Raw genomic sequence first — 13,208 nt, 5'->3', positions numbered from 1 at the left:
TGCAAACAGGTGGAGCACAGTGAATGAAATATGGAGCGTTTTTTGCAAGGCGAGAATTAAATCTTTTTACTGTAATTTCTAATTTTTGTGCATGTGAAAATGATGAGTTCACCACAAAATAAAAGAAAATGTTTTTCCATCAGGAGAAAGCAAACATAACTGAAGAAGTGCAAAGAAGTCCTACTGAAGGTTAGGACACTCTTTACACGCACACTTCGTATGTACATTCCCTGTCAGTTCCTTCTGAATGTTACTAACTTTTTGGAACAGATCTCTAAATTAAATTAAATTTAGTGCAAATATGTATACATATCTTTTAAATTTGGTTTTCTTATCTAGGCAATGCGGTACATAAGGACTGCAGGGCATCAATTAGAGCCAAACACAATATGCAAGTGCTTTCAAAAAGCAGACATCACAAAAGATGAAACTCAAGCTTACCCGGAAAACGCTGAACATTTTGATGTAGATTTTGATGTACCGGTACCAGAAGACAATGAATAGGCTCGTATGTCAAATGGAATTGATTTTGATGATTTGATGCTGATGCTGTCATGTGTTGCGTACAAAATAAGGATGAAATAATTAAATAAGTAGTGTCCGTATCAGCTGAAATAAACACTTCTGAGGAATTCGAAGAATCAGATGGTCAATCTGTGGACTCACACAGTCTGTCAGAATCACTTACTGCATGGATGTAACACAATGCTACATAAGATCAAGAAATGGTAGTGATGACAAGATGTGAACAGTGACTGCATATGAAAACTTTATGAAGGCAGTATTGGTTCCAAAAAACAAACCACATCTGATTCATTCTTTAGGCCTAAATAATTTTAATTGTCCATAACTTAGGCATAAGCCTATTTGAACTACTGTACCCATTACTGTACAATATACATATCTTCTGTTGCACACACTTGAGTTTAATAGAAATATATTAAGAAGTTTCATTTTAATGTTAATCTCACTTGTATATTTATTTTATCACCCCCCTTCAAAAATTTATAAACGAGGTTTTACTGTACTATGTTTTTAGCACATATGCATGAATGCACCCATTGTCTAGGGGGTAGCTCAGCGTGCTTGGTCAGAGGGGTTGCTGTCCTCTGTAATTAAAAAAATTAATTAATTAATTAAAAAACTGAGTGAAAGGATCGAAACAAATGCAATGAACAAAATGAGATTAATGTTTTTGATCAGTAATCAAAATGTCCTCAGCCACGGGTTCGAAATTGGCCACTGCTTAAATTTTGATTATTAATCAGCACTGGTGGCTGAAGACTTCTGGCATAAGACGCCACCCTCATTCTGCCAACAGCCTTTTCAAAGAGAGCTGAGGAGTGGACAGAGATTCAGGGCACTCTCTTGTCCTTGGGGTGGGAAACTGCTCCTGAAGGTGGAAGAATCAGCAATGATCAACAAAATGAGGATGCAGAAGGCAGTGGAAACCACTGTATTAAACACATATAATGTGTATCCACAGGACATATGGCCTGTTACTCAAAAAGTGACATGATAATCTCTCCATTGGCAAAAGATTCCAGTAGTCCTCCATTCAGATTTTCAGGCGGGGAGTGCCACAGAGGTGGTGACCATGAGAGAAAGACTGAATAACCAACAAAAGGATAACATTCTATGAGTCAAAGCATGGAATGTCAGAAGCTTCAACATGGTAGGGAAGCTAGAAAATCTGAAAAGGGAAATGCAAAGGCTCAATCTAGATACAGTAAGGATCAGTGAAGTGGAGCGGAAAGAAGTCAAGGATTTCTGTTCAGATGAGCATAGGGTAACATCAACAGCAGCAGCAAATGGTGTAACGATCGTGCGATTCGTTATGAATGGGAAGGTATGGTAGAGAGTGTGTTGCTGTGAACAGTTCAGTGATACTGTTGTTCTTATCAGAATCGAAAGAAAACTAGCACCCATAACGATAGTTCAGGTATACATGCTGACATCGCAAGCTGAAAAAATAGAGGAAGTATATGAGGATATTGAAAGGGTAATACAGTACATAAAGGGAGATAAAAATCTAATAGTCATGGGGGAATGGAATGCAGCTGTAGGAGAAGGAGTACAAGAAAAAGTTATAGGAGAATATGGGCTTGGGACAAGGAATGAGAGAGGAGAAAGACTAAGTGAGTTCTGTAGTAAATTTCAGCTAGTAATATCGAATACTCTGTTCAAGAACCACAAGAGGAGGAGGTATAGTTGGAAAAGGCCGGGTGATATGGGATGATTTCTGTTAGATTACATCATGGTCAGACGGAGATTCCAAAATCAGATGCTGGATTGTGAGGCATACTCAGAAGCAGATAAAGACTCAGATGACAATATAGTAGTGAAGAAGAGTAGGCTGAAGTTCAAGAGATTAGTCAGGAAGAATCAATACGCAAAAACGGGTTATGGAAGTACTAAGGAATGACGAGATACACTTAAAGTTCTCTCAGGATATAGATACAGCAATAAGGAATAGCACAGTAGGCAGTACAGTTGAAGATGAATGGATATCTCTAAAAAGGGTAATCATAGAAGTTGGAAAGAAAAACATAGGTGTAAAGAAGGTAACTGGGTCATTCCATGTCAAAGGGACCAATATTAAACAGTGTCCCCACTCAACCATCTCCAAATCTGATGAAATTTGATGTGAAGGTTCTATATGGACTTTGATGGTTACATACCAAATTTCAGTCCAGTATCTCCAGTGGTTGCATTTTTAGAGCCTTTCAAAGAGAGGCTACTCACCTTTGCATCACATATGAAGGTGCAAATGTGCCAAGTTTGCTAGGCTTTTTTAAAAGTTCTAGCAAACATTTTGTCATTTGTTTTAATGTATCTAGACAACTTTTTATGCTAAATCACACCATGGCAAAAATTAGGGATTTAGCCACACCTAAATATAGATACAACCCTCTAAAGTGGCTAAAAAAATTCATCGCACTATTCGGAGAGAACCAATGACACTGAAACTTCAGGGGTTCATTCTTACCTGTGATGTCGACATATGAATCAAATTTAATCAACATTGGGTGCCTACATGAAAATAAATACATCTGGAAAGTTGGCCAAATTTTTTTTTGTTCAAATTTTAGGGTATTTTTGGGGCAATATCTCAAACAAGTCTAATTCAATTCTTTTTTTTCTTGCCACAGCTGGAAAGAGCATACTGTAAGCCTTCAGAGCTATATTATTTAATCTCTGGATCTTGCATTTTGTGTAGTAAGAATACCTATCGAAAGAAAGGGAAATGGATTATATATAAACACAAAAAAGTAATGCAATTTGAAGTTTCAAATCAAAATACGTGCAATTGTAGTGTCTTTCAATGCTATAACATTCGCCTGTGGTTTGGATAAGGCAAATATGCTAATAAGAAGTGTTTTTATATTATTTTACAGCATAGAATATAAATATAACAAAACCTCAGAAAATCCTCTTAAGATTATAAAACCTAGATCATAACGGAGTGCTATGCTGTTTTAGAACATTTTAACCGTACACAGCCTGGTGGTGCATATATGCCCTGTCATTTAGTTTCCATCGTCATTATAAGGCAGCAATAGTTTTTAAGACTCTATCCTCATAACAGTGATATATTGCTGAGTCACACTTGCAATGTTGCTTCCTGGCAGTCTTCTGTGTGTGGTATCTTTGGTGTTGACATTGCACAATCTTAGTGTTGAATACCGAGTGTTTGAATAATCAATGATCATTGTTGTGGCTGAGCAAAATCAATAAAACAGTATTTTTTGATAGCCAAATCTGTATATTTTATATACAAACAGGACGATCTATTACAAGTAAATTACAAAAACTGTGAGATTTTAAGTGAGTGATGCATATACATCACTGTGTGTAATTTCATCTTACATTATGCTTCAAACCAGGTTATTGACGAGCTTTCAAATTTGCTTGTTATAAGTTAACAAACTATTGTATTAAATGAACCAAGAGACACTTGCTCACTGCTACTCTGGTGGATCAGATGGAGCTGACTGCCGTAAGTAATCACCCTTCTATTATGGCAAAAGTCAACTACAATCAGTTGAAGAAATGTCACCAATGGACAAGGAGCTTCTATGATGTACATCTGGACTTGATTTTACTGAAGATGCTCAAATTTGTTCATACCATAATGTCATGGTGATGAGAAAATTTCAATTCCAGCAGAATACTTTCTACAAACCATTTGGTAAAGAAAAAACACATAACCAAGAAGGCTTTTTCAGCGGTAACCATTGCAATGTCTGATAGGTTGAATGTACTGGCTAATGAAGTTTTTAAAACTGGTCAGAAAATCTGTACCAATGTACACATGAACTGGCTCAAAAACGATCACACCACCAGGATAAGAACGAACCACCACCCACTGCCGACATGGATGTTGTTGATACTTGCTTTACTGCTAATACTTCATTATCACCACTTGGAGAGTCGCCATTAAAGCTTCAATGGATCGACAAAAGGGATTCAACTGGATAAATAAAGTGCAAAGTTCTGAAAGCCCAAGACAGCATTACTGAGGTAACCACCACATCTGCTGGTGTGAGTAAAGTAGATATTGTAACATACAAATGGAAAAGTGGCAAAACAGATACAGATATGGACATCTTAATTGAAGAACTTTAGGTTAAGCTTCAGCTTTCAAGCAATTGCTGTCAAGTTCAAATTTGCAAGCAGAAAATTTTGGGCAACTTTGCAGATGCGCATCTTTTTATCTAGGCATCCAATGTTAATTAAATATGATCCATTTGTAGACATCATTGGTATGAATAATCTTTTGTGGTATTGGTTCAAATGAGAATTAGCAGTGGGAGGTCAAACCTTGGCTCTCAGAATAGTGTGACGAATTTTTTAACCGCTTTAGAGGCTTGTATCTATATTTAGGTGTGGCTCAATCCCTAATTTTTGCCATGGTGTGATTGAACATTGAACATAAAGAGTTGTTTATGTACATTAAAGCAAAAGATGAAATGTTTGCTAGAACTTTTAAAAATGTCTAGCAAACTTAACACATTTGCACCTTCGCCTCAAAGGGCTCTAAAAATTCAACCACTGAAGATACTGAACCGAAGTTTGGCGAAGGTCGAGTGTGGTCCCCTTGATATGGAATGACTTAACTGTGAAGAAACCATGGGTAACAGAAGAAATACTTCAGTTGATCGATGAAAGAAGGAAGAACAAAAACATTCAGGGAAATACAGAAATACAAGTTGCTGAGGAATGAAATAAATAGGAAGTGCAAGAAAGCTAAGATGAAATGGCTGTGTGAAAAAAGTGAAGAAATTGAAAAAAGAAATGATTGTTGGAACGACTCACTCAGCATATAGGAACGTTAAAACTGCCTTCAGTGAAATTAACAGCAAGGATGGTAACATTAAGAGTGCAATGGCAATTCCACTATTGAACGCAGAGGAGAGAGCAGATAGGTGGAAAATGAAGAAGAATTACATGATCTGCTGAACTGAATGAAGAGTCTAATGAGTATAGAATATGGACAGAGTAAACTGAAGGAAGACAAAAGTAATGAGAAGTAGCAGAAATGAGAATAGCGAGAAACTTAACATCAGGATTGATGGTCACGAAGTAGATGAAGATAAGGGAGTGGACTACCTAGGCAGCAAAATAACCAATGACGGATGAAGCAAGGACACCAAAAGCAGACTATCACTGGCAAAAAGGGCATTCCTGGCCAAGAGAAATCTACTAGTATCAAACACAGGCTTTAATTTGAGCAAAAAATTTCTGAGAATGTATGTTTGGAGCACAACATTGTATGGTAGTGAAACATGGACTGTGGGAAAGTCGGAACACAAGAAAATCAAAGCAGTTGAGATGTGGTGCTACTGACAAATGTCGAAAATTAGGTGGACTGATAAGGTAAGGAATGAGGAGGTTCTGTGCAGAATTGGAGAGGAAAGGAACGTGTGGAAAAAACAGACAAGGAGAAGAGAGAGGATGATAAGACATCTGTTAAGATGTCAGGGGATGACTTCCACGGTACTAGTGGGGGCTGTTGAGGGCAGAAACTGTAGAGGAAAACATAGATTGGAATACATCCAGCAAATAATTGAGGATGTAGTTTACAAGTGCTACTCTGAGATGAAGAAGTTGGCACAGGAGAGGAATTCGTGGCAGGCCACATCAAACCAGTCACAAGACTGATGCGTCAAAAAAACATATCTTTATGATTGCAAAACATGGGCAATGGGGAAGACAGAGATGGAATAAGCAGAAGCCTTTATAATACGGTGTTGCAAAAGACTGCTGAAGATCAGGTGGGTTGACTGAGTAAAGAACGAAGACATCCTGGAAAAAGTGAATGAGAAAAAAATACTACTAAAATAACATAATGAATTGAAAAATATAATTAAAACATTAGTAGCTGCTGGAAGCAATAATAAAGAGCAAAAAGGTCATAGGTGCAGGCCTAGTATGTACGGCAATCAGTCAATGATGAGGAGTGCAACAGTTATGCTGAATTGAAGAGGATTGCTGGCCAATGAGAAGAATGGAAAGCTGCATCTTCCTGTTTATGACCAAAATAGCAACATAGTTTTCAAGGCATAAAAAGGCTACTACATGAATTTCTGGGGTTTCACAAGTGAAGACAGTATTTGAAAGAGCTTAATGTTATGACTGTCCCTAGGTTACATGTTTGTTTTGCGGTCTCCCGTCAGAAGACTGGTTAAATGCATCTCACCATGCTAGTCTATTGTGTGTAAGCGTCTTCATCTCTGCGTAAGTGCTACAGCCTAAATCCATTTGAACTTGCTAACTGTAGTCAAGAGTTGATCTGATGATTCCCTGATGCCTCAAGAATTGTCCTATCAACCAATCCCTCCTGTTAGTCAATTTTTGCCATAAATTTCTTTTCTCCCCAAATCAATTCAATACCTCCTAATTTTTTTCTTATATACCCATCTAATCTTCAGCATTCAAGCATCCTCTTACTTACTGTCAACATTTCACTTCTGTACAAGCTATACTCCAAACAAATATCTGCAGAAAAAGACTTCCTAACACTTAAATTTAGATCTGATGTTAACAAATTGTTTGTTTTCAGAAACACTCTACTTGTTACTGCCAGTTTACATTTATCATTATCTAAACATCGACCACCGCTACTTATTTTGCTGCCAAAATAACAAATACCTCTACTACTTTTAGTTTACATGTTTAGTACAGCCTTTTCCCCATCAAGCAAAAACTAAGAAAACATACCACTATGACAAGAGCAATGGACATAATGTCTAATATACTATATAGGCCCTTGACACAGTTATCTACAGTGAAATACTGCTTAACACAGATTACACATACTAATGCTCAAAGGTGAATAAATTCTATTATACTCTTGAACAAAGGCAGTGCCATTTCTTATGCGTTTTATAAAGTGATGTTGTAGATACGAATTGTGAAGTGCAATGGGAACTCAAACAGGAGACAGCTGTTTCTGAATACCCAGTGAGGAACCAACAGATGGATGACATTTCATAACAATGAGGAAGTAATTACTTCAAAACTGGATGTGAATCTAACTATGTTATGCACGATGTACACAGAAAAAGATATGAAATCACCTACCTTTGTCTATGTTTGTAAAAATTACAACTAAAATGTTTGTTCAATAACTGTAACCAAGCATTTTCTGACATCAGAAACTGTAACCAAGTATTTTCTCAAGACATCAGACTATGTAGCCAAGCATTTCCTGAAGACAACGCATTGTTTGGGTTTGCCTACTACAACTAAATGGCCACTTCTCAACTTATCTCTGACTATGCTAAGGATCAGTCTGTCACCACCACCTTCATACCAAAAATAGCTTATTAGTATGACAAATTCAACAACTCCCTCAACTCAAATCCAAATTATCCTCATCCATTTTAAACAAAACTACAAAGTATACTACAGATCAATCTATCACCACAATATAATTTTTTAAAAAAGGGGAAAAATGAAAGCTACAGGGGCAGAAATTAAAAGCAGCTTCATGAGCAAACACAGGAAGGCACAAATAATTCAAAAAACATTAAATGGTTTTGATATTCAACATCAAAAACACAATGCTGCTTTTCCTGCATCTCACTGTTTACAAACAGCATTCCATTGTCTGCATTAAACATACATGTTGCCAATATCCTTATCACACAGAAAAAGTGCATGGATGGCACAATTAATTCATGAAAATCAAATAAGCTGCTAGTTCATAAGCTTATACTGATATACTCTCTCTCTCTCTCTCTCTCTCTCTCTCTCTCTCTCTCTCTCTCTCTCTGTCTGTCTTCCCCTTTCCCCCTAATCAAAATCTTGTCATGGCAGTTGGCAGTGACACATCAAAACAGTGTCATCGTGTCTGTAGGTGTGTTGGAAATTGTTTGTACTTACAATAAAACAGAATTCTAGCTCTAAGCGACTCAATGCCTCCTCAACATGGTGAGTAGCAATCTATTCTTTCCTTGTAGTTGTTATTTCATCATGGACTTTTGGCTGTTTATCATGTATAGTCTTGTCTATTGCACACAAGAAAGTGTGATATTCCACAGTGTCGATTTTCAGCAGTTGTCTGTAAAAACTGATGGCACTGGGTGAAAACCCACTTACTATTATGTCCAAGCTGAAGGCTTTTCTTTTGATCAACTATGCCTATTACTTTCCCTTACAGGAATATCTAACATTTTTGTAAGCATAATTATTATTAAAAAAAAGCTACAGATAATGTAATTAGGATACAGGACTGTTACTTATCCAGCGACCGTCTTCAATTGTTTTCTCAACTCAAACCATGCAAAGATTGGTACACTTCCTAATCATCTTTCTCCTTCTCAGTCCATTATTGGTCATTTGAAATAAACTATGTAGTCACTATTTAATTTAAATATAATAATTATTTACTTAACGTAATATCTTATTCCATAATTGTATGAAAAAATTACACTACCCTACGGGATAAAAATAATAAATAAGCACTACAGGGTTTCAAACTAGTGTTGGGAGTAATAAAAAGTGAATGTATCACATTACAAGTAAATCATTAAATTGGGCTACAAAAGATACCCATTAAGCATGCTCACATCAGGGAGGTAGAAAATGCATTTCAGTACAATTAATAGCTCGATTACAATGTGTACTTACACTAAGGCTAAGCAGAAGAATTCCATTAGGGGCGTATAACGAATATTCTTCCACAGGTTACATCCAAGGCCCATTTCACTAGCCATCGAGAACCAAATTGAAAGTAGAACCAAGAAATTTAAGAGAGATCACAGACAACACCAATCTATAATGTATGCTGTGACAACTTAAGTGAAGCACTTTAATAATAAATATGTTATCGGGATATGCCACAAATGTCACATTTCTTCTGATCCCATTTACGCCAATCAATAGGATTAACATATTCCATTTTATTTTCTGGGAAGTGATACAGGGAATATACTGATATAAGGATTATAAATATGCTCACAATTTTTTTTAACATCATCACAAATACTATAGCTATCAGACAATCTTTTGGATCTAGAGAAGTTTTGTAGTACCTGCAGAGAAATAACTTACTTATTGCATTCAAGAAATCAGAAACTTAACTTTACCATTCCCACAAGTCATTTTGATGAATAGAATTGAGTTTCATGTAAGTCACTGAGAACTAAACATTTACAATAGAGCAACTGAGATTTTTTTTCCTTTGTTAGTTTCACAGGTAGATCCTACTCAACGTAATTTGGTGTGAAACGATGACAACAACTTTACTGTGACCAAAAATCTTGCAAGTTGAGTATAAGCATTATTTACTATTTTAATATATTACTTAACATTGCACCTCAAAACAGATGTGTTTCCACATTACTTGCCCTCTTCGCAAAGTGTAAACAGACGGATGTGTACAATCATCTCATTAGCCTACCTAGCAGTTTCTATGTTGCCATTGTGAAAACACTAAATGATACTACAGGTATTTACTAGTACATGTAACTGCCCTTAATTGACCTGCACGGTTACATCAACGTATAAAAAAAGGACTACATAGTTCACTAATGTCTTTTCCACATCATAAAGTAATTGTTTGCTGTTCTGTGGCACAACACAAAAGGAAATCACTATCTATATCCTAGCACAGAGCTTGTTTGTTGCCTGTCAGGTCGCCCTGATTTCATATCGAGCACCACAATTTGATTAAATAATCTCATCCTCAATTTGCCCCAAAATTCGTGATTTTCTGCCAACCACTGTGTTGGAAACGCATTTCATTACTATAACTTGTGAGGCGATAATGTGGAACGGACACAGCAGCAGAAGAATAAATGTCCACGAAGTAGGTGTTAACTACGACAAGAAAAAGTACAGGGTTCTATAAAAATTGCAACAGTTTTGCAAAGAAGCCTACGTATATATAATTTTTCGTGACGTCAATTCAGTTACAAAAGTAAACTATAAACATACACGTCACTGGTCAGTTCAGATCGCAAAGGTGACACCATTTTAATAAGCACCGACTCAAACTGAATTCTATGGTAAAACGACATTTTAGATTCTACCTAGATTCGAACGTCAGTATTGTTCCAAGCGGTATTTTTACACGGCTCTCCTTACATGTCGTAAATTAAAAAAAAAAAAGTGAATATTACTCAGTAAACTCTCAGTGTTAAACAGTTATCAGCATTTACACGTGGTTTACAATATTAGGCAAATTAGTTTTATTGCCGATACGTTCTAGTTACACTAATTTCCATAGTGGTCTTTCAATAGGCCTACTGCATGGGATTTGTTTGTCAGTACCGATTCCTGAACTTACCAACTAATAAAATAGCCGTGACAACTCACACCACTTAGTATGGCATCATTTGTCTTTCACTTGTATCACAACTTTAGCAAAGCAATGTTGTAATAACGTACAGTTCACTTTCAATTAAAACACAGTTTTAACCAAACTTCAACGCACTCCTTACGTTCCCTTGGATGAAAAACAATTACGTGGTGGCTACCATAGTTCCTTGTCAACGGAAAAATAGATGAAGTGAGATTGGTTTATATGACTCAAATAATCTATGGGTTTTAGAACTTAACGTATACAGTTTTTACTTTAAATTACAGTCAACGTATATCTGAAGAAAATGAAAATAGCTGATAACCGCCCGTCTAACAGCTAGGCGACAAACCATTCATCTCTGACCCCGTGTCCAATGAGTACTTCACTACTTCACGAGTTTCATTATTTTGTTTACCTGTACAGTGTACAGTGTCTTGTTTGTTTACATATGCGCGGTGGAACCCCAGTTGTTTACGCGTTGAATAAATCGAGTGGGGAAACTGTGCTTCGATGACACCGTAATGGATAATATTATCGATGCTCATTACTTTCTACTCCCTTCGCAGGGAAACATATATTCTCTTTCTAAATTGTGTATGTGCAATGGCAATAACAAAATATTGGCAGCTTCACTCCGAAGAAAAATATTTTCGTTTGAGTACATGTGCTCTGACGGTGCTCTAATACCTGCTGTAAGAGAAGTTGTATTCACTTACATACCAAGTAAGTGTATTTGTGTTTTTAGTTTCACACTTCTCCAAATGCCGCCTTTTTATTCACAAGTATAACGTCTTCCATACTTCAGTTCCACAGAGGATCTCATTTATAACATTTTGCATCTAACTCTGCGTTCGTCTTAACAGTATACGCTCTCCTGTTTTTATGTATCTTTGGAATAAAATTTTCAGCATTGCTAACAAAGTTCTGAATCATCATGCTGTAACCATTTAAGGGATATACTGTTTTATTTTGCCTTGGAACTTGTAAAGCCTTTTAATTCTTAGAATTGTTATTGCCGGGTCAACGGAAGCATCTGATTCCACCTGTCAGCTTTGACCCGTGACGTAAGGCCGTTGTAGTGTGTGACTTCACGAGGGCGCGGAGTTTAGTTTGTGAGTGTGTCGTTTTGGAAACGTAACACTGTTGTTCTGTCATCATGTTCTGCAGCCCCATTCTACAGATGTTTTCTTCATAATGTGTTTACCGTAGTATGTGTAATAGTATATCCCGATGATTTTTAAATAAGGTAGAGATTGCTAAACATTTTGTTTTATTTCATCAGTGCCCAGTTTGCACTTGACCCCTTTTAGCTTTGTCAACTGAAAGAAAAAACTGTGCTTTGTGTGCACTCTTATATTGTGGTAGGAGCTTATATCTGTAATTTCTCACTGCAAGATACAAATTAATTGACATATGAGAAACCTGTTTTAATGCTTGACACATGAGTAATGTATTTTAATGATTCACAAATGGGATGAATAGTGTGCAGGATGTAGATTGTGTGTTTTAATTTAAAGAACATAGACTTGAGACTGAAAAGTGCAGGTAAGATTTAACAGTCTTAATCTGTATGCACTAACCACACACGATCACATTTTATTCAATCAGGCCACAACAAAAAAAATACATTGTTGAAACTTCGCAACATGGTATCATTGTCTGTTTTCTTAAAAATGAAAGTTAACAAACACATAGGTTTCACTTGTTCTCCATTCAGAGGTTCTACTAAAATATTTAATACATACCAGTTCTGTCTGTCAGTGATTTCATCTAGAATAAAATACACTGGATCCTCAGTTACTACTCTTCTGATTTATCACACACACATGCATTCATAATGATGTGGCATTAGTGCCTTGCATTACCAATTTGTTTCTTTCTTCACTATAATTTCATGACGAAACATTATTCTACTTATGGTAGATCAATAACATGTGTAAGCAGTAAAAGTTTTGTACAGAAATAATTTGCTGGAAAGATCAGGGTATCCCTCAACATCATTCCCCTCTATCCGGCAATGAACATGGAGGTATCAGACAAGCTTTTAGACTTGCAAGTGCCAACGACATCTGGTAAGTCTGAAAATCCCTGTCAGGGCGTTATGAACATTTCAGATGAAGAATCTTAAAAATATCTCTAAACTCAATGATGTGAGGAATGATTCAAAATGCCTACAGTCAGCATGTATTTTATTTTGGGATTTTGAGGATGTAGGCTAATGATGAAGAAAGTTACTCATTTGGAAATTCACTCAACAGATAAGAGGGTGCCTTACAGCATTCAAGCAAGAAATGTGTGAATGAAGCAGAAAAGTCTGTCACTTAAATATTGTTGATGTTTTCAGTTCAGTAACAATGATTAAGAGACTACTTGAGGTGCAGTGGAACATGTCTGT

The 13,208-nt window shown here is 36.4% G+C and overlaps 2 protein-coding genes across 8 annotated transcripts in view; one reads left to right on the top strand and one right to left on the bottom strand.

Annotated features, from left to right (window-relative positions):
* LOC126259375 (DNA polymerase iota) overlaps positions 1–11,590 on the bottom strand; it is a 49,891-nt gene extending 38,301 nt beyond the window's left edge. Inside the window, exons 1-2 of one of the 7 annotated variants that reach the window (XM_049956120.1) lie at positions 10,799–11,156; positions 9,139–9,216 (exon numbers count right to left, since the gene is read on the bottom strand). Coding sequence is in view for 2 of the 7 variants with exons in the window: in XM_049956117.1 (XP_049812074.1) it covers positions 10,482–10,529 (48 nt within the window). In the remaining 5 variants the exon portion in view is untranslated. The other 6 variants (XM_049956121.1, XM_049956123.1, XM_049956118.1 and 3 more) reach the window with 6 other exon arrangements.
* Positions 11,169–13,208, top strand: part of LOC126259376 (KICSTOR complex protein kaptin-like) — a 132,065-nt gene continuing 130,025 nt past the window's right edge. The window contains exon 1 of the mRNA XM_049956125.1: positions 11,169–11,536. Coding sequence (XP_049812082.1) covers positions 11,335–11,536 — 202 coding nt within the window. The 5' untranslated portion in view covers positions 11,169–11,334. The remainder of the gene's footprint in view (positions 11,537–13,208) is intronic.

Source organism: Schistocerca nitens, chromosome 5 (assembly GCF_023898315.1).
Source record: "Schistocerca nitens isolate TAMUIC-IGC-003100 chromosome 5, iqSchNite1.1, whole genome shotgun sequence".
In the NCBI taxonomy this organism is placed as follows: Eukaryota; Metazoa; Arthropoda; class Insecta; order Orthoptera; family Acrididae; genus Schistocerca; species Schistocerca nitens.
This window is presented reverse-complemented; position numbering and strand designations above follow the sequence as displayed.